Source organism: Lissotriton helveticus, chromosome 11, assembly GCF_964261635.1.
Source record: "Lissotriton helveticus chromosome 11, aLisHel1.1, whole genome shotgun sequence".
Classification (NCBI taxonomy): domain Eukaryota; kingdom Metazoa; phylum Chordata; class Amphibia; order Caudata; family Salamandridae; genus Lissotriton; species Lissotriton helveticus.
The window spans coordinates 910,705,541-910,727,214 of NC_136072.1; the positions used below are offsets into that span (position 1 = coordinate 910,705,541).

The 21,674-nt window shown below is 43.8% G+C and overlaps 1 protein-coding gene across 2 annotated transcripts in view; it reads left to right on the top strand.

Annotated features, from left to right (window-relative positions):
- Positions 1-21,674, top strand: part of DDX54 (DEAD-box helicase 54) — a 140,516-nt gene that overhangs the window by 48,406 nt on the left and 70,436 nt on the right. The window contains exon 2 of one of the 2 annotated variants that reach the window (XM_078667161.1): positions 12,890-13,019. In XM_078667161.1, coding sequence (XP_078523287.1) covers positions 12,890-13,019 — 130 coding nt within the window. The remainder of the gene's footprint in view (positions 1-12,889; positions 13,020-21,674) is intronic. The other variant, XM_078667162.1, reaches the window with a different exon arrangement.

Below are 21,674 nucleotides of genomic sequence, written 5' to 3' on the forward strand. Positions count from 1 at the left end.
TGAATGAAAAAGTATATAAATATGGAGAAAACCCGAGCAAGTCAAAATAATACATTGACATATCGTACATAATTCGGGGCGAATGTCCTATTCGAGAGACCATTCCCTGATTAATGAAACTGTATATTTAAGAGGCATTGACTAAATAAAGTAAAAATGCACTACGATACCGAAAAAAGGCTAAGAGATTAAGCTATTGGCATTGCAAGAGATTAAGCTATTGGCATTGTAAATGACAGTGCCATTTATTTATCTATTTTCAAAACCAACACAAATAAAAATGTTGTCATTTACAATGCCAATAGCTCTAACTTTTTCAAAGGCGAAACCATTGCATTGTAAATGCTTGTTATTTGTTCCACTTGTTTAGGGGAGTTGGAGTAATTGGCTAGGAATGCCTCGCTCATAAAAATAGGTGAAATCAAGGCTGAAGCGGGAGACCTGATTTGTGGTGTGCCACTGGCGAAAAAACAAAGTAACCGCCACCAAAGTTTGCTAGGAATCGTGTGAATAGTACAAGGGAATAAGATGGTGCGTGAGAATCTGACAACAAATGGCCTAACGAAGGCCAAAAAGCCAGCAGGAGTCAAAGATCAAAGGATCGCTGCTGGGAGTAACTAAATACACTCTCTCAGCGCATGTGTAGAGATGAGCTTCATTAAACAAAGGCGTGCAGAGCCCGCTTCAACCAGTTAACAGTGCGGATAAAATTCAAAGGGCGCAGTGGCGCAGGTCGGAACTTCAGGGAATGAGTGGGGAACAATAAGTGCTATGGCGTAGTGAGATTAAAAGTAACCTCAATCTAATTATGAAAACCTATAAGGGCTTGCAATAGTTTCTAAAGATGGAGGAAAAAGAAGATAACAAATAGGCTGGTGGGGAACAAAGTGGACTACGCTGGGTAGAGAAAGCAAAATAAATAAAGAAGCAGTACATGTATAATATTAAGTTTAGTTATCCATAAGAAAGGCGAGGGGAAACATGTAAATTTAAAAAAAAGAAGAATAAAACAGGAAGTGGCTGGGAAGGAGAGAGTTAAAGTGAGCCAGCCTTACCTGTTACCAGATGCAGCAGGAAGAGAGGGTGATTGCTTCTCTTCTAGCTTGGGTATACTGCAGGTGTAATCACTTTACCTTTGTTGTGTCACCTCACATTGCCACTGACTGGACATTAATAAAGTAATAAAGGAATTTGTATATTGAACCGCCTTGTGTGTGTGTGTATGTATGTGTGTGTGTATGTGATATATATATATATATATATTTATGTATGTATGGTACATTTCCGTCTTTATAACGCGTCATGCCAATTTCAATAAAAGGTGTAACTTCAGCCCCGCTGTGTCCCCTTATCTTCTTTCACGGAAGCGGATTGTTCTTTGCATATTAGCGTGGAGCGACAGCTGCCCAAAGGGGACCCTTCCTTCAGTGTTCCATGGTACTGTGGCACTTACCTGGAGCGCCGCTGATTCCCCGAGAAGCGGCGCATTTGTTGCCGAATGACAATCCATCAAATATGGACGGACGTGGTTACTGTAAACCAGCGTCTCCAGACGTGCTGCAGATACGGGGACAAAGCGGTTGGAAGTGAGGACTGGGACATTGCCTTTTAGCCCAGCACAATACAGGAGTTCAACCCTTATCGCACCGCTTATTAGCCCCTTACTTGAAGTTGTTGAAAAACAGGGCTGACAGGGGCACTCTGCAGAAACGGACAAACTGCATGCTGTTTGCTGTAGTCTCAGAATGTGAAAACATTGAGAAGTACGAGTGTCTCTGATGCGATAGAGGAGTGGCCAACACTACTTTAGGGGGATGGGCCAACCTTTAAAAGAGAAACTATGGACTTCCTGTATCCGAGGCATCTGATGAGGCAAATCCGCCGAAACACGTCATGCCAATTTCAATAAAAGGTGAAACTTCAGCCCCGCTGTGTCCCCCTTATCTTCTTTCACGGAAGCGGATTGATATATATATCTATATATATATATATATATATCTATATCTATATCTCTATATATATCTATATCTCTATATATATATATATATATCTATATATCTATCCACACAGGTATCAGTATCAAGTACGCTCTCAGGAACCACACAACAATCCAGGAGTAAACTTAAGTCTTCAGTTTAATATACAACAAGGGGTGGTGATGGACAGAGTCTCTGAATTAAGCAGAGTACTCTCACCCAGTCAAGAGATCAGGGCTAGATCCAACACCGTTTTTTAGCTCATTGCACCATCCCAGTTTCAGAACCTGGCTGTATGCAAATTAGTCTGTCCCTGGCCCAGTGCATCATGGGAACAGGGCAGACCAGACTACAAAAGCCAATTCTTACACTGGGAAGGAAACAAGCTTCCGGGGACCGGTTTCTGCCATTTCAGGCGTCTTCGGCCCGGCTTGCTTGAATCCTGATGGTGCAATGAGCAAGGGACTCACATCTGAGTATACCCTTCCACGCTTAGGGTGGACAAAATAATATACAACAAGGGGTGGTGATGGACAGAGTCTCTGAATTAAGCAGAGTACTCTCACCCAGTCAAGAGATCAGGGCTAGATCCAACACCGTTTTTTAGCTCATTGCACCATCCCAGTTTCAGAACCTGGCTGTATGCAAATTAGTCTGTCCCTGGCCCACGTGATCATGGCAAGTCGCCGAAACGCGTTGTGTGAATAAACTGAAGACTTAAGTTTACTCCTGGATTGTTGTGTGGTTCCTGAGAGCGTACTTGATACTGATACCTGTGTGGATTACAAAATTATCCGGTTGCTTCGCCGAAGCGTACGCCACTTTTCAATGGGTCACAGGGTTGCAGCAGAAGCAGCAGTGTTTGGAGATATATATATATATATATATATATATATATATATATATATATATATATATATATAAAGCTGAGATGAGTATAGTTCTACATTTATTTGGTGAATAAATGTACACTTATAATAGAACGCCAGACAACTCTCAATGCTAGGAATACTCATATCCGCACAGGGATTGGCCTGTCTGTCATGACTGGTAGCATTTAGAATTACTAGTAATGTAACCTAATTTCCCTTTTATTAATATTTTTAAACAAAATACAGACAAGAACACAGAGGATTTTCTATCTGTATTTATATGTAAAAGTTGTAAATGGGAAGCATTAATTATAATATCGTTAATATAAGTGAGAGTCCAGTGGACTTATGGGGATAAAGGAAAAATCAGATTCAGGATTACAAATTGTCAATGCTTCAGGTAAGGGCCTAATGCTTTAACCATTTTATTAGATTTATAGGGGCCAATTAGGTCATTAAAGTCTCCTCCCACAATGGTATTATGAGATAAGTTAGAAACTTTGGTTTTTAAAAATGACCAGTCTTAACAGTACAGTAAAACAAACCTAATCCAATAATAACATCAAGTTACTGAGAGAAAACGTTCATTATTGAAGGAATTATGACAAAGTATAGTGACTGCTGCTTTGTAACCAGTCCCCACAGAGGAAATATTTTTCCATCTCATTGTCTTTTGAGCTTATCAGATTCAATTTCAATAAAGTGAATTTCATGTAAAAATACATCGTTGGCCATTAATTTGCCTATTAGCAGGCTTGCTCAGCCACACACATTCCACAACACAGCATTAACCGTAGAAAACATACATATTCAGGGTAAAAACATCAATCAGTAGGATCTGTAGGAACAATTGAGAAGAAAGATGTACTAGAGCTGTTTGTGGGACAGTAGGAAGTAGGTAAGTGCAATAGGTATGTTATGATGTATACAGTGAAAGCATCAAGATATGAAGCACAGGAAACAGAAAGAAGAGAGGGAGGAAGAAATACTAATTTAAAAGACTGCAAAAGAAAATTGCTTAAAGGGGAGAAACCCTGAACTGAGAACTAAAAAGCACAAGAGAAACAAACATGATGGTAGGGCAAGAGAAACTGTAGAATATTAGAAATAGAGTATGTAGATCAACACAATTGATTTAAAAAAAAGTATGTATATTATTTTAAATATTTTTTGCTTTAGAAATGTCCATTGCAGTAGAACAGTTTGTGTTCATGTTGTATCTTAGTTTTCACAGATCTTCAATACACTTTGAGACGCCATTGTGAGCCATCTTAATATAAGATTATATACATATATAATACTGTAATATATATTAATTTCTATGTATTAGAGATCCGACTATTTTTTGTGTTTCTGCTCCGCGGAGCAATTGTCACTGTTCCGGCTAGAGCTCTTGTCGAAATACGTTTACGCCATCATATACGTTTTGGACTGAACAATCGTAGTCATCACTATTATCTGGTGACGCCTCTTTGTCAAGTAGAGCAAATTTGTACCATATGTACTACGATGATTTACAAAAAAAACTAAATAAAATTATGTTTAAATAAAAATATATACTGTAATATGTATTCATTTTGCAAAGAGTTGCTCTCACAGCTAGAATCTTTCTGGCATTGGTTGTGTTAGATAAATCCGGACCACATTATTAGTGTCTTTGAATAGATAGTCAAATTTATAAAATGTGTGGAGTGTAATTTCTCCTGTGTGATTAAGTCTATTTTGCTTTACTGTGTTTTTTGTTATCTGTAAAGGGGAAGATGTGTGGTATGGAATGGACTCCCAGCAGGTAGGCCTTTGAAAAATAGAATGGTGTCGTGTCCCTTAAGGCTAAGCCACATCTTTCATATAGAGTTTTGTAATTAAATGATATGGCATCTGGTGGATACGACGCTTTAAAGAAATAGTTATTCTCCATTAAATTGACCTTGTTCTGAGAAGCCTCTTAATATTTACTACAGGTGCCTGTTTGATAAATGCTTGCAGAATGATTGCCTTAATGCATTTATTATTTTAGAGAGACATATTGAAGTTTGCATTCCCATTGTGACAGATTTTTTTAGAAATCAAAATGTCAGAGTTCTCTATCATGACGAGAAAAGCACCTTGGCGTGTTTGGGACATTTATACATGTTTTTTGTGTAGTCTAGTATAACAGAAATTATTCATTTAATGTAGCATATTGTACTGACTTCTGCTGTTTCTGTGCACTCTAAATGACGGATGTTACTATTATCTAGTTAGTGATACTTATTGGTATTTAAGCATATTGTTTGTCACAGGGAAGTCCTGTGCTTTTGTAAATTTATTTTTTAGCCACGCTACTATACAGCATGGTATAAATTGTCCTAGTCTGCAGTGCCCATGCTGTACAGCATGAACAAAAGCCAATGACAGAGCCAATAGTCTCGAAGGCAAGACCTACTGCCTTTGCCAATGCTGGTTAGATACCAGTAAAACACCCCTGTAAGTCTGAGCAAATCAGGTAATCAGGGCATTTGGCAACAAATCCTGTCACATGAAGAAAACAATTGCGTTCATGTCCATGTTTTAGTGAAAATACATTTGGAAACAGATAACGTGTTGCCACGATAAAAGCAGGTAACATTTGTGATAACAATAAACATCCATTACAAAAGAGAAAAGGGCTTCTTCCAAACATAGCTACAAATGGTAAGAGCTTCAGCAAGGACCACAGAGACGAAGGAATAAAATAAAAATAGTACCACAGTCACAGCACAATCGGCGGTAGGACTGCACAAGCTGAAGCAATCCGTACTTGGCCCACACTCAAGCCGAAAGAAGAGTAAGTGAAGCCAGCATATGCTGGTCAATTAGAAGGCAGCAAACAAGATTGACAATGAAGCCAACGAATGGCAGGCAGTGGGTGGCTGCAAGCACCTTGTTATATACAATATCTCTCGTGAGAGGGCATGCCGTGCATGCGCTGTCGCAGGCGAGACTTAAACAGCTTTTAAGGGTTAATGGGCAAGTAGATTTTTCAAGTCCTGCTGCTAAAAAGCCTCAGCAAATCGATTCCATATGGCCCTCCTCTACTTAAACTTTAACTAAGACTTTCCCTGTCCCTCCAATGGCACTAATCATAGAAGACATCACATTGGTTTTCTCTTATAGAACCACTTCCCATGCCTTCTTCACCAAGAACAGGAGGATTATGCTTCAAAAACATCTTGACTAGTAAGCTATTCTGATTGCAAATGTAATCTTTTAAGACCTTCACCAACACTTTCAGGAATTAGCCCACAGGGCTTTGCACCTAGTGGCCATAGGTATTCTTACAGACCAATAATAAAAACATTCAGCCATGATTCTTCCGTGATGTCACTAACCCTACTCTGGCCATAAGTAAACTACCTAATTATTGATATTCAGAAAAAGTAGAGATTCACTTCAAAAATCATCAGCCAAAGAGACTTTATGGATACAATACAAAGCCTAAAACAAACGGACTTTGCCTGTTATGGTGAACTACGGAGCCATAACTGGTCTCCTCTCTGCCCCAGGTGCTCCTTAGGACCCCACATATTATGTATGTGTGGATTGAGGCAGTCGGTGCACTATGTGACCAAAAGTAATTCTCTTTGCACAGAATGCATGGGCTATACCTTAATATCCTAGTGTATAGGACTTGAATGTATGGCTTGCATCCAGGACTTCACTAGGTTCAGCTGCAAGACATGCCTAGTGAGCTTTCGGGGTTGGGGGCTGGAATTACGGTGCCTGGGTGAAGTGCAACACCTGGCCGAAGGCCCTTCCCTGCACCCCAGAGCAAACCGGGTATGCCCGAATGGATAGAGGTGTTGACATAAAGACCCCGATGAGAGGCCAGGTCCTGTTCCTACAAACCTAATGGCGTCTGCAGAAGTGGGCTCTGCTCTCAGTATCTTTTAACTCTTAACACTGTTGAGCCCAGTTGATGCTTGAGACGAACCTCCTTGATTAACATCAGTTATTGTCACTTAAGTTGCAAATGCAGTATTACATTAGAGTTCTGTGTTTTCAGGTATGGCCCACCCGCACTTATTTTTGGCAACGGGGACTTACTCTTCCTCAAAAGTCTTTGATCCAGACCAAAAGAAAGAAAAACAAAGGCTGAAAGAAGGAGGAAGAGAAAGACGAAAAAAATGACAAAGGGCGGAAGCAGGGATGAAAAGAACCTGAAAGAGTGAGCTAAAGTGTCAGGAAGTGTCTGGTGGAGGATTAAAAGGGCATGAGGCGGAATTAAGACTACAGTCTTCGTGATTGCCTCCCCTTCCTTTGATAGTACTGACCTCTGGTTCCTAGGCAAAATTTTGGCCCCCCTGCAAATGTAGTGTTATTTGTGATGTCACAAGTGATGAGATTTGTTATCCTATGTGTGAGGTAATTACCAGTATATTCACAGGGTTCTAGTTGCATTTCACTGTAACATGTGATTTTCAGTGTGCCGTAGATATAGATATAATTTGATTGCTTCTGGTATACCAATCTGGGTTCACCTGCAGTGCATTTGAGAGTCATGGGTGTTGGTACCCTCTACAGTACATCCATTCTTTGTAGTATTCCTCTGCAATCCAACTTTAGTGAAAAGGACATGTATCTAGTGGTTCACGTGCTATCTGCCTGAAAGATGGATTTTTTTTTATATCAGGCGAAACAGGTGGCTTTAGCATTTTCTCCAGCCTCTTGTAACAAAGTAAATCTTAAATAAAAAATTGACATAAATGTAGATACGTTGATGTGATTTTGGGTAAGCACCCTTCAACTATTAGTCTGTAAAACTGTCGTTCACATTTTGCTTCCTCCCACTGCAGCATGGGGTCAGTAGGTCAGACCACATCAGCCATTGGCTCTCTTGCACTCTGAGTGGTGGGATTTTAATTGATCACAAGCACATCTGACTAACAAGCATTGAAAATGCAATAGGTCTCGCAATAGAAGAGTTTAACTTTTTTCGTTTTGCAAATGGATGAGTGGCGTTGCGTGGATGAGTGGCGTTGCGTGGATGAGTGGCGTTGCGTGGATGAGTGGCGTGTGAGAGTGGCGTTGCGTGTGAGAGTGGCGTTGCGTGTGAGAGTGGCGTTGCGTGTGTGAGTGACGTTGCGTGGGTGAGTGGGGTTGGAATGCAATAGGTTTCGCATTAGAAAAGTTGTAGTTATTGGTCTTGTAAATGACAATTTATTTATTTTTTCGTTGTCAAAATTGCTAAATTGATGGCTTTGTCATTTACAATGCCAATAGTTATAACTTTTGCGAATGTGACACCTATAGCATTTGGAATGCAACATGTTTTGTATTTATGTGACTTATATGGCAGCTCTGGTCGTTAAAAATTGCTAAATTGATGGCTTTGTCATTTACAATGCCAATAGTTATAACTTTTGCGAATGTGACACCTATAGCATTTGGAATGCAACATGTTTTGTATTTATGTGACTTATATGGCAGCTCTGGTCGTTAAAAATTGCTAAATTGATGGCTTTGTCATTTACAATGCCAATAGTTATAACTTTTGCGAATGTGACACCTATAGCATTTGGAATGCAACATGTTTTGTATTTATGTGACTTATATGGCAGCTCTGGTCGTTATGCTACATCTCTAGATAGTTTTATCTTTCGCAAATGTGACACCTATTGTAACACAATATGTGTTGTGAGTGAGGGTGAGGGGTTGAGGGTGAGTGAGGGTGAGGGGTTGAGGGTGAGTGAGGGTGAGGGGTTGAGGGTGAGTGAGGGTGAGGGGTTGAGGGTGAGTGGGGGTTGAGGGTGAGGGTGGCTGAGGGTGGGTGAGGGTGGGTGAGGGTGAGTGAGGGTGAGTGAGGGTGAGGGGTTGAGGGTGAGTGAGGGTGAGGGGTTGAGGGTGAGTGAGGGTGAGGGTGAGTGTGGGTGAGGGTTTGAGGGTGAGTGAGGGTGAGTGAGGGTGAGTGTTATTAATTGTACATATGGGAACTATTTGGGGTAAAGTGCAGACGCCAACCTGCAGCAACCCAGCTCGGGTCACAAAGAAATATGCCAGGCTAAGAGAACATATTACAGTAAGCAAGCGGATACTTGCGCCCAATATGGAATGGCAGCTGTCAGTGAACGTGTAGTGTTGTTAGTGCCCATTATTAGTGTGTTATCACTGCGGTAGACACAGCTGTGCGGTTACAGTAGCACGCCACTCCTAGTTAGTGCTGTGATGGTACTGTTCACTGTTTATGTATTAATGGCAGCTGTTAGAGTGTTGGCAGTGTCCACTGTTGACCCCTGAGATAGAACGTAGAGCAGATAGGTAGGAGGCAGCAGGGCCAAGTGAGGTAGGTAAAAGTAGCTGCTGGCAGCATTACTTCCCTGGCTGTCCTGCTCTATGAATCGATCTACACTGGATCCCAGACTTGAAGCGCAAACTGGAGAGCTGCGGGGGGGCAGGCACCTCCTGGATTAGCAGTTGGAGCAGGACATTATATTTGGAAACGGGTGTGGAGCGACAGAAAGTGGGGGGGATGGGAGAGAAAACAGCCAGAGGAAAAAATTTGAAAAAGGCCTATGGAAACGCAGTGAAATGAAAGGGGGAAGCCACCTAGGAAGAGCCTGGGTAAGCGGAGTAGGAAAGCCTGTATTTTGCTTTGCGGTTTATTTTCGTATTATGTTTCGCTCTGGATTGTATATCTGTTGACAGCTTAATGTCCTTTTGGGCGTGTAATCAGTGTAATCAGTTATTTCCTGCAGCGCAGCATTTTGTTCTTTATGTAAGGGAGTGAGTTTTTTTTTCACAAAATGGGTGTAGTGGCACAATTACGAACAATCTTACTCTTAAATAACAAGCCGTGAGGGGCGGTAGGTGTTTGGGGAAGATATACGGGAGAGTAACTTAACTGCAAGCAGCGCCGTGTGCCAGTGAGTCGCTGTAAAGCCTTGAATACATAAACACCAAGACTAACCTTCCAAACACTTTTAGTTTGCTAAAACTGAATTTATTTTCACATAAAAAAGGAATTTTTGTTCTAAATAGGAACATAAAGCAGGTAATAATTTGCTAAAGCTATATTTTGCATATTTACAATACCATCACACATTTACATGGACGCACGGGAACACACACTTAGGGTGCCTGTTGATTTTAGAAACTATAGCAACTTTTGTTTTGCAGGAATGTGGGATATGCACCTGGGGGAGGGGAAAGGAGCCGAGAAAAGCTAACACTGCTCACTGCATTTGTATTAATGCAGCGCATTATTTCCGGATCGTGGCGCTGAAGCAGATTAACGACGGAATTACTAGGATTTGCCCAAATGCATCCATGTGACACTGCCTTCTAGTCTCAGCAACGCACAAGCATTGTGGGACATGTAGTTTCAGGTTTTACATTAATCGGGACCTACAAGTCAGGCCGGTCTAGAATATAAATTACAGTTTGAAACAAAATATAGTTAAGGCGGGCTGAGGCGGTTATATACGACGCGGGTCATCTGTCTGTGACTGGATGAACTACGATGCTTAAATCCGCCCAGCTTTCTCTCGTTATTCAGTTACCCCCAATAGTGAAGTCGGCTCAATAACTACTAAGTGGAGCCCTGCAACGTGCTATTGTTATTTTGTACTTTTAACTGTGCAATGGCACCATCACCATGCTTTAAGAACAGGAGATTGCCTAGCGAGATGTATATGGCCTTATTTGTAATGGTAAAACCTGAAACTACTAGTCCCAGACTGCAAAGCGTCCTCTCCTAAAACATTAGAATCATTTTAAAGGTGGAAAACAAAACTGCATGGTCCAGTATGCACATTAGTTCCCCGGACTCATCACAGCTTTCCCCACCATGCATACAAGAAGCTAGGGCAAGATCTTTAATCCCAAAATCTTTTTTATTAAAACAAGCTCAAGTTGAATACATACTTTTCATTGTTAATCATGCATGCAATACAGTTGTCAATTTGTGTAACATTTGTTGGATGTCAAGTACATTCATCGACCCCCAAGAGCGACCCTAGGGTCGGCTACAAGAGTTTATGGCCAGAGCGGCAACTTTAGATGTATATGAAACAGGCAAGATCGATTATACATCCATACATTTAATACACACTTTTAGGCACCTCAACTCCCTCTGTATTTGCGCCACTGAGACCAGACCTTCTCCCACTTCTACTTGACGATTTCTGACTATTTAGGACAGTAAAGATTATGGGTGTGGTGCTGTTAAACAATCAAACAGAAAAAGGACTGGATCAGCTAAATCAATAATTGCTCAAGTTTACCATATTGAGGGCCAATATGTTCTGACTCATCCAAGTGAATGTTGATGAGGAATCATAATACGCCCACAATGCAAAAGTAAATGACAAGCTGCGAACAAAGCATCCGAAAGCAGCCTAAAGGGGAGAAAGGAGGGGTGAGTGTAAGCCGAGGTCACACGGCGGGCAGGGGAGGGGGCGGAGCGGGGAGAGCGAGAGCGGCATGTGGGTGTAAAGAAGCCGGGCCGGGCAGGGGAGGGGGCGGAGCGGGGAGAGCGAGAGCGGCATGTGGGTGTGAAGAAGCCGGCCGGGCAGGGGAGGGGGCGGAGCGGAGCGGGGAGAGCGAGAGCGAGAGCGGCATGTGGGTGTGAAGAAGCCGGGCCTTTGAAGTGAAGCTAAGCTTCACTTCAAAGGTGTCGGAGGAATGCGGGCGGCTGTGCACGCGCTTTTAAGCTCAATGCACATGCGCATTGAGCTTAAAAGTCACGGGCACTGCAAGGAATCGCCACGATTCCTTGCTTCGTAGTTAAACGTTGTTTGAGCCGCAATAGGCTCGCAAGCTCGATGCGCATGCGCATCGACAGGCGAGACCTAAAAAGCAGTACACTTACAAGCAGGAGCTGGTGGACTAATACTTTACTTTTGTGATGCTTTCTTGGTCTCAGCTGTTGTCAATGATTTGTTGTGGGCAGCACCAATATTTACTGTGAGATTTTACTCATCCCACTGCTTATCTTTAATTGGCTTTATTGTCACCCTTCTTTACTTCCTTTTTATGCTTTTTTTGTGTTTTCTCCTCCTCTGAAGCAAAGTTTCTTTGCCATCCTTTTAATTGAATGACTTGTATCCTTCAACTACTAAGATTCGGAGTTATACTTTAAAAAAGCTTTTCTGCACTCCATTGTAACACACGTCTTCCCGCTCTCTTCCTCTTGTTCTGCTGTCTCCATCTTTCCATGCTTAGTGTGTTGCTCCTGCCGCGGCTCGTCCATTGCTTCTCCTGTTCCTCCTTTTCGCCATTCATTATTTGTTTTAGCCAAGCTTCGCTCCTCCGTTGCTCTCTGGCACCTCCGTTGCTTGCAAGGTCTTGACTTCTCACTACCACCCGCTCCACGTAGTAATACCCCAACACCCGGCTACTGCCGCCTCTGCAACATTCGTTTTTTTTAACCCATGCTGTCTCTTATGTTGCTTTTTAGGTCTCGCCTAGCAGACTGTGCAAGCTGTCTGGTTGCGAAAGACTTGTTGTGGCTTACCAAGAACTTACAGTGGTCTTAGAGCCTCCTCATTACTTATCATTGGTTGGCTTTATTGTCACTTTCATTTGCTTGCTTTTTATTTGATAGCTTGCCTTGACCCATCTTGTGTTTGTGCCTCCCCTGAAGCATAGCCTATTTTACCAGTGTTTGACTGGCTGACTTGTTTTCCTCGACATCTCACTTTTAGTTAAGCACTCTATGAGAGTGCATGTGTTTTTCCAGCCTTTTCCCTCATGTACTTCTCCCCTACCAAATTTCTGCCCCCTGCTCTCCATGTTGCTCTTACCCTCATATGCTGTTCGTTCTTGTGTGATGTTCCCACTGTCCTCTTTTTGCTCTCTCCCTTGTTATCTGCGTTCCTTGTTAGCTGCTTTCCTTGTTAACTGCTTTCATTTGCGGTACTTCTGATTCTGTCTCAAAGTATTTCTGCCCTGACTAATGTTCAGACTGTTGGACAGCAGTTCATTGTACCCTTATATCTTTGTAAAAAGTATGGTTAATTGTAGCCATTGAACCCAGTAGAGATATATTAGTAACTAGTCTACTATTTTGTCCTTCCTACCCAGCAGGAGTCGGGCAAGAAACTTCCAGCATTCCCAGCCCCAGATTACGCCTCAGATGTGGAGCCGGACCTCCAAGCGATGGTGCGGGCGCAGAACAAGAAGAAGAAAAAGTCTGGTGGCTTTCAGTCTATGGGTGGGTGTGGACATGCAGACCTCTTCCTTCTGTAAAGCAAGTTGAGGTTCTCCTCAATAACAATATAATTGTGAATGATTCAGGAAATGTATTGTATAACAGGACTAGGGTACCCACCGGTTACAAATGGAAATCCCTGAATACCAGGATAGAGATCTGTGTGCAGGTGTTTTGCATCTAAATCCTAACCACACCCAGAAACATAACTTTATAATACTTGTGTACAGGCTCTCCTACACTGCATCATGAAATTCTCCAAGTCACCCATTGCTACTTGAAATCGGAGAGAGAACCAAAAGTGCCCCTCTCCGTAAAAAACACATCCGTTAATCTTGCTTTGAGCTTTTCTCTAGTTTCTTGATGGAATTTATTCTTGATCAAAACAGAGTTGTGGCTAGCGTAATATCAAAAATATAATTGGGTATGAACACATTACTCACTTGGGCAACTATTAAAAGCAAGAAATAAACTGCTTAAAATGCTCTTGTAGTTGTGAAATGTAACTAAAGCACCTCTGTGAACTGTGTATAAGTAGAGCATTGCTGTAATACTCATCCATTCCTGACATAAGGGTATGGATGTCCTTGTGTGTATGCCATTTAGCTTGCGGGGTAGTCTAGTGAGCCTGTTTTGAGTTTAGTATCTCAGATGTTTCTAGTTGAATTTCTGGTGCTGAACTGTCCTTCCCTACTAAAGGCTATAGCAGTTCAGAAGCTGGTAGCAACATTACCGGCTATTCTCCTACTTCCCCAGTAATGTATCAAAGTTGCCTGCTTTTACCCATCTAAACGTTACCCGACATATTCTGGGAGACTGTGACTGGTGTACCCTTCCCTTTTCCTTTTGAGTAGACCTTACAAAATCTAATTAAACTGTAGGAACCCAGCGTTTGCAGAGTTAAGAGGGGTAAATAGCAAATTACAATACATGGGTCTTTGTCACTTCCCATCAGAATTTGCTCTGAAACTTGATGTTTCTGACTTTCACAAGGATGGCAGCTGACAGGTTAACCCTGGTGCACTACAATGAATTTCTTTTAAACAAACTTTATTAGGCATTTCACTTGTAATTTTATACTTCATATTTTGCATATTTCTGATGTTCTGGCCTGTCTAGTATACATTTCTTACAAGGTGTCTATATTTATGTACAGTAAATTAAAATATCTCACTATCACCATACTCCTATGCAGATGTACTTGCATCATTTGTTTAATACACTCATCTTAAGCATTCCAGACACTAGCCCTACATATGAAACAGTTTCGTTAGCCCTTTACATGTGCATGGAGTTCTTTGTGCCTTATGTAACAATAGTACTTAACTACCCAACTCCCGTCCCACTCCCCTCCATCCCTCTAGGTGTGCCTTGCTGTATTGTCTCAGTCGAGCTTGTCCCCTTTATGGTACCACTCTGTGTACATAGTGAACAATTACAAATTTCCTAGCTATCGTAACACAAATTTTCAATTCTATTAAGGACTCGGAGGTGAGGATTATGCTATTCTTTCTTCACTTTATTGAATAGCAGCAATTTGTAGTCAAGTAAAACCAACTATTATTCCCAGGAACCATAGGGAATAAACAAGCAAAACAATAGAGAGAGTCCATAGCTAGAGTGTCCCATATTCTGCACCAATCACAGGTCCCCAGGGTGCTGATAGTCCTCTTTTCCAGTCTACTCCTCCTCTTTCGTCGCTCGGTCTGCCATCGAGGACTCTTCAAGAATCTTGTTTGTTAGAGTTGCCTGCAAGGAGCAAAGGCATATCGTAAGCGACAGAAATGGTTAAGGATCAACCCTGCGGAAAAAGTATCTCAAGGGCAATCGCAAGCCTGTCAATGAACCAAACAAATTAAGGCAAAAAAACTTTACTTACTCCAATACGAGGGAGGGAAAACTCACAAGGAAATTGTACCCTGGGTGGGATAATCCTCACCTTCGAGGCCTTAATAAAATTGAACCTTTCCTTTACGATTGCTAGGACATTTTTCATTCTATGCCAGGACCGGAGGCGAGGATTATGCTGGTTTAAAGCTTCCTCACAACCAAATAAGCCATATCAATAACCGGTTTAAAGTAAAACCGCTTAAAGGTAGTCTGAAGACCAGTCTGCAGCAATCAGAATGTCTTCAAGACGAGCTCCCAGGGTAAATGCTTTGGCGGCCATTGCCCCCCCCTAGTAGAATGTGCACCAAACATATGGAGGTCTACACCAGCCTCCTGCATCACCCACCTAACCCAACGGGCAATCGTGGGAGAGGACATAGCCTTGTGAGGCTTTCTCAGAGCGATGAGGAGCTGTCGCTCCCCAGGAGCCGAAATTCTTCAGTCATGTAAATGTAAATGTATTGCGACTTATATAGCGCACGTATCACCCGAAGGTATCAAGGCGCTTGCTTAGGGAATCCGTCCTGGTATTCCCCTGTGAGATACCCCGGCAGGGTATCCACAAGGTGAAAGCCAGGCATCCCACCGCGAAGGGCCGTAGTGGAGATTAAGCAAGCTATTGCCCAGAGTCGCAGAGTGTGACCCCGTGAGTTGAGTAGGCACCGGAGCGAGAATTGTCGAGTCCGTGGAATTTTTGAGCCCAAGACCCACCGAGGAATCGAACCCTGGTCCACGGCCGATCTCAGCTTCCGGGTCTGCCGCCTCTAACCACTGGGCCACACTTCTCACACGTCATGTCCTCATAGGCCTTGAGGCACGCCACCACGCATAACTTCGGGGAATCCGGGAATGCAGGGTTAGAGATGGATGTCGTCCCACACTTTGTGCTCTACGGATTGTAAAGGTAACCCCTGTAGGTGAGAAAATTCTACCAGACACGTCCAGAGCTCTGAAATCTGAAACCCGTCTGCAGGGAACTAAGCAAAGGAGCATGGCCAACTTCGCAGAGAGTTCCTTCCTAGTAAGGAATCTGTTTGGCTGCCAGAACAGGAATAGGTTCAAAACCCGGTTGACATCTCATAGCTGAGAATATCGCGGTTCTGGAGGCAGCGAAAAGTGAATGCCGCGAAGGAGGCGACAGACCAAAGGATGTTCCCCGACTGGAGAGCCGTCCACGATGGAGTGGCCGGCAGAGATGGCAGAGCGGAGGGTATTGATGGTTCTGTAAGCCAAGCCCTCTACCGCCAGGGCAGCCTAAAAATTGAGGATGGAAGTTACATCTGCTGCCACAGGATCGATACTCTGTCGCAGACACCAACGACACCACCTTCTCCTGGTGGAACAATATCGTTAGCCTTAGACATGAATTTCTCAGCCGCTCCCGATAGGCCTGGGACCCAAACTGGTGACCTCCAAATCGACGAAATGAGCCGCACCTAGGCCGAGACCCGGGTGATCATGCCAAACGGAGGAAAGGCATAACCTGCTTTCTCCTGCCAGCTCTGCAAAAATGCCTCCGTCTTCTCCGCAAGGGGATCCAGCCTCCAACTGAAGAACCGGGGAAGCTAGTGACCCATGCGGGACGTGAAGAGATCCACTGAGAAGGGGCCCCAGATACTTTGAAGATGCGCAAACACCCCCGGATGCAGTTTCTAAAGACTCACGTCGTGGAAATGATGGGACTGGAAGTCTGCCACCTGGTTGTCCTGACCGGGGGGGATACTCCGCTGACACGGAGATCTGGCGATCTAGGCAATACTGCCAAAGTTCAACGCCATGTCTGAGAGGGCCTTCGAGCGCGTGCCCCCGAGACGGTTTATATAGCAAACCGCTGAGATATTGTCCATCTTGAGAAGGACACAGGACCGGATCGAATCCTTGGTCCAGCACTAGATTTCAAACGAACCAGCTAAAAGCTCCAGACAGTTGATGTGTAACTGTTGCTCTTGCGGAGCCCACACACCGCTAGTGGAGAAGTCGCCACACCTCGCGCCCAACCGGACCTGCTTGCGTCAGACTAGATAATGATATCTGGTGCAGAACCGAAAATGGCTCCACCATTCCAGACTTCCATATTTGAGAGCCACCATTGGAGTTCTTCTTTGGCGTCCGCTGAAAGACCCACCTTGTGTGAATAAGAGAGGCCTCTGCGTAGGTGTGCAGCTTTGAGTCGTTGGAGGGCTCTGTAATGGAGCGGACCCGGGAAAATAGCCTGGATAGAGGCCAACAGAAGGCCTATTGCGAGCCAGTTGCTTGAGTAAGATCTTCGGTTGGGCGAGAGCCCTCCGAATCTCATGACGGATTTTCGTCAACCTTTGGAGGGAAGGCTGAGGGTGGACTCCACGGAGTCGATGGAAAACCCAAGAAAAACCACTTTCTGAGGGGGAACCAGAGTGGACTTGGATTCATTGATCACAAAACCGAGGTTCTGGAGGAGGTTGACAGCTGTCTGGAGGTGACGAGAGAGGGTATCAGGATCCTGCACCATCAGGAGGATATTGTCTAAGTAGACTATGAGACTCATGCCCGAGGCTCGTAGGTGCTCAATAACTGGTCAGAGCACCTTGGTGAAGCACCAAGGGACGGAGGACAGGCCAAACGGAAGAGTGGCGGACTTGTTTACCCTAACCTGCCAGCAAAACTGTAGAAACTGCCAGTGGGGTTGAAAGATTGGAATCCCGAGGTAGGCGTCCTTGAGGTCTTGGCACGACATCCAGTCGTTGGGACGAAGAATATCGTGAAGCAGATGGATACCCTCCATCTTGAAGTGGCGGTAGACCAGCCACTCGTTGAACTCTCGCAAATTGATGACCGGCCTTTGACCCCCATCCGGTTTGTCCACCAGGAAGAGGTTGCTGAGAAAACCTCTGGGATGTGGCCGCGATTCTGTAATCGCTTCCTTGTACAGAAGAGACTGAACCTCTTGGTCGACTAAAGCAGCATCCGCTGCGGAGAAGCAGAGTGGTCGTGGCGGCGAGGGCTACAACGGTTCCCCATGAAACTCTATGTGAAAACCCTGGAGGGTTTGTAAAACCCAGGCGTCCCCCGTGATGGAAGTCCAAACCAGGAAAAAACACGCCAGCCGGCCCCCCACTTTTAGAGAGTCACTCTACACAGTCACATAAATGGAGTTGTGGTGTTTCCGGCATATCCTTATGGCCCATCACCAGACTGATGGGTCTTCCTGAGCTAGAGTGGTGGGAGGAGTTGTCACTGACACCTATATAGGGCTGCGCCTAGCCTCTCACAATGCTGTCTGTACCCCTCTTGGGTGTGCCTGGAGCCAAGACCAGGGAGGACAAGAACATGATCACTACAAAGGCAATCCTTTGAAGAATGCCTACTTCAAAGGCCAAAAAGGGTATACGTATTGGACCTAAAACCCCAGACTTTTAGAATACTTCTGGATCAAGAAGAGACTTTGCCAAGGAGAAGAGCTGAAGAGCTGTTAGGAGGAGTACTGCCTTTTTGCTGTGCGTACCTTTGCTGGGTTGGCGTGCAGTTGCTGCTTCTGCTTTGCAGAAGGAAATGACTGGATTTTGCTTTGTATCCTGCTTGTGAAGGTTCTCCAATGGCTTGTGTATGCTTGCCTCCTGTTAAGGAGTCTCAAGGCATTCAAAGTCTTCACCTGCAGTGTCTCTGAACTCCACTGCTGGGCGATCTGACTTGCCAAGTGATGCCAATTCCAATTATGGGGCCTTGGAGGTTGTTCCTGCTACAAAAAGCTGCAAAAGACTTAATAATTGTTACATCACCCTTCCATTGCCTGTTTTTCCGATGCCATGCGGGGGAAATTTCCACGCACCGCTGCCGTGCGAGCGAAGAACTCGATACAACACCTGCTCGCGGCTGAAGAAACTACAGCAGCCTGAGTTCAGTGCACCGTGTCTCCAAAGTCTGAGACCCCTGCAGTGACTCCGACGCAGGCTCTGTGGTGGAACTGAAAGAATCAATGCATCGTGGGATGGCGGCTGAAGAAATCAACGCATCGCTTGTTTGCCGCATCAACCCCTAGCGCATCCTTATTCTACGTGCTACACCTATGCACCGAGTTTTCCACTGCATCACCTGCAGACCGGAACAGGCTCGGCTTTCGACGCATCACTTCCCCTTACAATCCAGATTTGCCGAGAAACTTCTCCTGCTTGCAGCAGAACTGACACATTGCCTCCCCAGGGACACGTGAGTCAACGCATCTGGGTTGTCTCCTCTGACCACACCAAAGGAGTGTTTATGCATTTTGTTCGAGAAGGACAGGGCAGAGTACAAGGGAGACGCATCTTACTCCATTGCTTCCCTGACCACGGCCAAACAAGATAAAGTTTTTAAAATACTACATATGTATATAGAAGGAACTAGTTTACTCACTTTAGGGAATATAATATAATATCCATGTGTATTTTATGTCACAACCATTATAAGAGTCATAAAGGTATGAAAAATATTTGCTGCAAAAATTTAAGTTGATTGACTGCATGTTACTTCTGGGCAGAACATAAAAGCCGAAAAGACAGCAAATTCCACATGGACGGTGATATCTTAATGTTAACCTCACCCTCCATACACTCTTACTAATATCAAACATGGTTCCACACATACAGTTTTACATTATGAAATCTATTATATTGTTAAAGACATTGAGAATGATTATGTTGGGAAAACTGCTTTAATATATTCACATTAAGGCCATATATATTGTGTGAAAACATCTTAGAAACCCCCAAAAGAACTCCTAAAAATCAATATGTTGTACTCTACAACCATTACAACTGATAAAGGAAAAAGGGCTGTTCAGGACTACTTAGTCACAAAACTAGGTACACTGCCACTAGTGCTTTATGTGATCAATCCAGGATGTGAGCAGTTGTCTCAAATCGATAATGAGAGCATGCTTGCTGCACCCTTCCAAGTCCCAGAAGAATTCTGGATGTTGGCATTATCGTGGAAAGACCTATACCACAATAGAAGATTAGCTTGTTGGCAGGCCAACAAAAATTTCAAGATAGCAGTTTCACATGCATTTGTCTCAGTCTGGACAAGGGTACACACCAGTATACCATGTAGGAGACAATCCCAAACGTTCTAGAATATAAGTGGTACTTCCAAGGCAAATAGGATAACTCAGTATTTGTTATGATAGGTATTCTCTATACATCACCTTTATCCATACCTCTTTACATATAACATTTTGTATGTTACTAGCACATCTCTATATCATTTTATACTTCTTACAGACCTTTTAAGCGCTCCGATTTGAGTCAGTACCAGGGTGCCCTTTTGGAACTATATAGTTCGAAGGTTGTTGCATGTAGTATATCCTAAGGGGAAGATGTTGATTGGTGTACACGTATCTGTCGTGTTTAAATGGTCCATGCATGATGAGCTGCTCCTGTACAGGGTTTTTACCCGTTAACCGGTTTGTGCTCCCTTCACCCTCCACCCCCCTTTCATGCTCTCCCTCACTCTCCCCTACCTCTTTCCCTGTTTCATTCTTTGTCTACTTCCTAGTCCCTATCCCCTCTCCCCTTAATCTCGCCCATTGCCTGCTACGCCACCTGGCCCTCTGTCCCTTGTGCCCTTTAACTAAGCACTCCTTCTCCCCGTGATGGGATAAAGATTCAATTACTTATACTCTGGAGTCTCAGTGATCCCTCTGAGAGAGTCCACAGCACCAAGGGAGCCACTCACAATTGAGATATGGTATGGCGCCCCTTGCCAAAACACTCTCTCTCCCCTTTTTGGAGAAATATCCAGTAGGTAGGCCTTGGAGTCTCAGAGACCCCTCTGAGAGAGTCCACTGCGTAAAGGGAGCCTCACGCAACGGAGTTGGAGGAATGATACCACTTCCCCTGGGATCACAGCTTACTGGACTTTGTACGCATCTATTACTCGTCTACCGGTTTGTGCCTCCGTCACCCTACCCCTCTTCTTTCATGCTGTGTCTCTCACCCTCTCCCCTCCCCTCCTTCATTCGCTGTCTACTCCCCCTGCTCCTACCCCCTCTCCCCTGAATCTCTCCCCTTGCCTGCTTATTCCCTTACGCATATTGTCCTTATTGCTTGTCTCGACCGAACATGTAGCTATGCTCTAATAACTGTGTAACCTTTGTAACCTGCAAATATGGTCTGATACTCATGTAAAGCGCTCTGATACCTCCGGGTCTAGCCAGCGCTATATAAAACCTTTCAGATAAATATATAATAAAATAAAACCGATATAACGGTATAAAAATGAAAGTCACTAAAATAGCTCAATTTAAGGCTAAGTGCATTTCTCCTGGGTACAAAACAAAAGCTGAAAAGACTGCAAATTCCCCTATTTCAACAAATACCTTAATGTTAACTCCACCTACTATATACACTTAGCATCATCCAAAAAGATTTTGACACAGTGCTTACTACGTTATGCAATCTAGGGTAAGCGGAAATCGTGCTGCGTTTAGTTTTACGACGCACACTTCACGGTTGTATGTTTGTACAACACATTCCGTTGCAACGCATGCCTTTACCACGCATGCGTTACAACGGAATGATTTTTTAACGCATAACTTTTCCTCTAATTCTTGCGTGGTGACGTCGTACGTCGTTAAGAGGAAACTGAAGTTTTTTTCCGTTTCCTCTTAAATGACGACGATTGCCTGCATAATATGACGTGATTTCAAGTGAGGTTTTTATTTGGGGGGGAGACCCCCCCAAACCCCCCTTGTTTATTTTGAACCTTTACCACATTTGCCTTTACTACATACCTCGTAGTAAAGGTATGCGTGGT